Source organism: Rhincodon typus, unplaced genomic scaffold (assembly GCF_021869965.1).
Source record: "Rhincodon typus isolate 14 unplaced genomic scaffold, sRhiTyp1.1 hic_rhity00015340, whole genome shotgun sequence".
NCBI lineage: Eukaryota > Metazoa > Chordata > Chondrichthyes > Orectolobiformes > Rhincodontidae > Rhincodon > Rhincodon typus.
Genome location: NW_025980978.1, coordinates 1,292 through 5,489, shown reverse-complemented (window position 1 = coordinate 5,489; position 4,198 = coordinate 1,292). Strand labels below are relative to the sequence as shown.

The 4,198-nt window shown below is 51.0% G+C and overlaps 1 protein-coding gene across 1 annotated transcript in view; it reads right to left on the bottom strand.

Annotated features, from left to right (window-relative positions):
• Positions 1 to 2,269: 2,269 nt before the first annotated feature.
• The window catches only part of LOC125482700 (kinesin-like protein KIFC3), a 3,140-nt gene continuing 1,211 nt past the window's right edge, over positions 2,270 to 4,198 (bottom strand). Inside the window, exon 3 of the mRNA XM_048594827.1 lies at positions 2,270 to 4,147. Within this exon, the coding sequence (XP_048450784.1) occupies positions 4,019 to 4,147 (129 nt within the window). The 3' untranslated portion in view covers positions 2,270 to 4,018. The remainder of the gene's footprint in view (positions 4,148 to 4,198) is intronic.

The following is a 4,198-nucleotide window of genomic DNA, read 5'->3' as shown; positions in this document are numbered from 1 at the left end:
GTGGGTTTGGAAGGTGCTGTCTGAGGATCTTTGGTGAATTTCTGCAGTGCATCTTGTAGACAGTACACACTGCTGCTACTGAGCGTCGGTGATGGAGGGGGTGGATGCTTGTGGATGTAATGTCAATCAAGTGGCTGCTTTGTCCTGGATGGTGTCAAGCTTCTTGAGTGTTGTTGGGGCTGCACCCATCCAGGCAAGTGGGGAGTATTCCATCACACTCCTGACTTGTGCCTTGTAGATGGTGGACAGGTTTTGGGGAGTCAGGAGGTGAGTTACTTGCTGCAGGATTCCCAGCTTCTGGCCTGCTCTTGTAGCCACTGTGTTTATGTGGTGAGTCCATTTCAGTTTCTGGTCAATGGTAACCCCCAGGATGTGGGGGATTCAGTCATGATAATAACATCAGTGTATCTCCTCTAGACACCAGACAGAGGCAAAGAAACACAGGGAGGAACCAGGAATATGAAACCAACATCACCAGCTTCCCCCCCACCCAGGGCAGAATACCAGGAATCTCTGTGCCTTAGCACTGTGTTTCAGCACTGCATATTGCTGAGCCTGAGGGGACACAGACAGTGACAGACTATCACCAGCTCTGCTCAGATAAAGCTGGGCAGAGGGTGCTGCCTCTGATAGAGGACTGAATTCCACAGGCCATCGCTGCAGGTCTGGAGTCACGTGTAGGCTGGGTAACGATGGCAGATATAGCTCTTCTGCGAATCAGCTTCTAAACTCCCAGCCTTCTGTCCATTACACTTTGTGCCATTGACTGGTCTCAGTCTCAGTTTACAGAGTTTGAATTCAGCTTATCACCCACAGCTTTGTGAGGGGAGAGAGGTTTTAAATCTGACAAGGATAACGTTTTGTTGAACAAAGGGATTACAGGAGAGGGGCCAAAAGCAGGTAAAATGAGATAGGCCACAGATCAGCTGTGATCTGATTGAACAGCAGGACAAACTTGTGGGGCTGAATGGCCTACTCCTGGTCCTAAAAGCAGAGGGACTGAAAAGAATCACGTCGTATGGTCCCAAGCTCAACAAGAGTTGTGTGGGTAGACAGGAAAGCTGGGACGCGATGAAGAGAAGGTGAAGAAGAGATTTGATGGAGGAGTTCAAATCAGTGAGTGGTTAGGGTCAGGAATACACTGCCCTGGAGCATGGGGGAGGATTTAATCAAAACTATGTGTGGACCTACAGCGAGAATGGCTTCCAGTAGAGAGTTATTCGGAGAGCTGGTACAGACAGGATGGGCTGAATGGCCTCCTCCTATGCCATAACGATTGTGCTGAGGAGAGTGAGCAGGATAGTGCGATATTTGAGAATTCATCCATCACTGGGAGAGTTCACTCCAGGCTTAGTGAAATATTGATGGAATGCAGAGCCGTGTCTGGGGAGAGGCAGTGGGGAATGTGTCTGGGGAGAGGCAGTGGGGAATGTGTCTGGGGTGAGGCAGTGGGGAGTGTGACTGGGGTGAGGCAGTGGGGAGTGTGACTGGGGTGAGGCAGTGGGGAATGTGTCTGGGGAGACGCAGTGGGGAATGTGTCTGGGGAGACGCAGTGGGGAATGTGTCTGGGGAGAGGCAGTGGGGAATGTGTCTGGGGAGAGGCAGTTGGGAATGTGACTGGGATGAGGCAGTGGGGAATGTGACTGGGGAGAGGCAGTGGGGAATGTGACTGGGGAGAGGCAGTGGGGAATGTGTCTGGGGTGAGGCAGTGGGGAATGTGACTGGGATGAGGCAGTGGGGAATGTGTCTGGGGAGAGGCAGTGGGGAATGTGTCTGGGGTGAGGCAGTGGGGAATGTGACTGGGGTGAGGCAGTGGGGAATGTGACTGGGGTGAGGCAGTGGGGAATGTGACTGGGATGAGGCAGTGGGGAATGTGACTGGGAAGAGGCAGTGGGGAATGTGACTGGGGTGAGGCAGTGGGGAATGTGACTGGGAGGAGTAATCCTCAGTCCCAGGTTAATGTTGCCTCAGATCCCACCATCGCGGGTGGCGAAATTTGAATTCAATTTTAAGAAAGAGTCTGGAATGAATAAAACCTCGTTTAATGGTGACCATGTAACCACTAATGTCCTAACCTGCTCTGGTCTACATGTGACACCAGACCCACAATAATGTTAACTGCCCCCTGGGCAATTAGGGATAGGCAAGCAAGTTTGAAAAAAAATCTAAAGCAGGATTAATCTCTCATATGGAACTTCCTGAAGTTTTTTCTGGATTATCCAAATATACAATATCCACAGAAATAACTGTTGTGTCTGTGACTAATAAATGAGTTATCTGTGCCTTTATATATCCACACCGGGTGGCTCTGTAATTCAGTTTCAACACCAGGTCCTTGATAACAGAGTCCAGACATTTCTCTCTCACCCCCACTATCCTTACCCGCGCATCCTCCTTCCCATAACTCTAACAATTTCCCAAAGCCTTCATTCCAAATGATCATCCAAGATCCTCTGTATGCCTGAATTAAACCTGTCCACCGTATGCCCTCTGCTCCCACCCCCGTCCCCAATCATAACTGGCAAGACCAGGATTGTCCCTAATTGCCCCCCGAGATGGTGGTGATGAGTTGCTTGCTGGGTTACAGATGGTTATCTCACACGGCCAGGCCAGAGTCAACACCTTGCTGTCGGTCTGGAGTCACATAGAGGCCAGACCAGGCAAAGGAGGCAAGTTCCTTCCCCAAACAGACTGAGATGAGATTTTACAAGAATTACTGATTGTTTCATGGTCACCATCATTGACACTAGCTTTGTATTCTAGATTTTTATTGAATTAATTAAATTTGACCTCCCCAGCTGGCAGTATAGCCCACATCAGAGATGTCACTAGAGAGCACACCCTCAGATCCTACAGTCAACTCAGTCCCATCACTATCGTCGCAGCTATAACATCCTTTCCTTGACCAAATTTTAGTTTCCCTGCTGATCACTTCCTTCACCGTGAATTACAATTCAAAGACCCTTAAATTATCAAATGGTAACAGCACAAGTGGAGACCATTCAGCCCTCTGAATTCTGTGCTGCTCCTCTGTTACAGTACTCCTCTCACAGTGCAATTTCCACAACTTTCAGGCTTGCAGTTCTTTCCATTTTATTACTGAACTCTGTCTGGAATTGACCTGCCCCAACCCGCTCCCCCCCCCCCCCCTCTCAGACAGTACATTCCAGACCCTAACCCCTCGAGTGAACCTGCCTCCCCCCACACTCTCAGACAGTACATTCCAGACCCTAACCCCTCGAGTGAACCTGCCTCCCCCCACACTCTCAGGCAGTACATTCCAGACCCTAACCCCTCGAGTGAACCTCCCTCTAAGGGAAGCGAATTGCCAGCATCAGCCTGGGCTTTATCGATCACAGCCATGAACCCTCAGAGATCTCCCTTCCACCCTCTCATCTAGAAGGGAATCTGCCCGGTGTCTCCAAGCTCTCCATATTCCCACGTTCCCCATCCCTGAAACTGTTCTTGTGAAGCTTTGGGAACGAGCTGACGGAGGGGAGATCTGTTTGGAAATTTGAAGAGGGTCGCTGGGGAGTAACTGGTTCCTGTAGTGGGTGGGGAAGGAGCCCTGAACAAATTGGGGAGTGGCGGGGGGAGGGGGTCATCAGGAAGTGCTTCCTCCTACAAAGGGCAGTGAGGACCTGGTTCGTCTCTCTGAGAGGCCGGGACACTGAGTTTATTGTGTATTAAAATTATTGAAGGCTATGAGGCGAAGGCAGCCAAAGGGGGTACAGATCTAACTGAATGGCCTCCTCAAGCACCTGTATGCTAGCCCCCAATATACTCCAATTCTGCCCCTGTTCCCTCTGCCTTCCCCTTTCTCTCTTTTCCCAACACAGGGGACCCAATGGGTCCAATGAAAGGTGCCCATTCTCACCCCATCAATACCCCCTTCATTGACCTCTCTCCCCTGGGTGGGGGCAGGGCAGAACAGTGCTGGCTATCCGGCAATGGAAGGCATGTTGGATTAGCCTTCAGAGAGGGTTCGAAGGGTTTCCAGGGCTCTGGGGGCAGCCTGTCAGGACGATGGCACATTTCCTGGTGCCAGCAGGTACTGGGTGGCAGGGCCTTGCTCCACTTTACAGACTCGCTTTGCAAACTTCAGCGAGCACATCGACTCGGCTAAATCCTTCGCCAATGGAGAGACCTGGGAACAGGGAAAGGCCGGTTAATAACCACCTCATTCCCCCCTCACTCC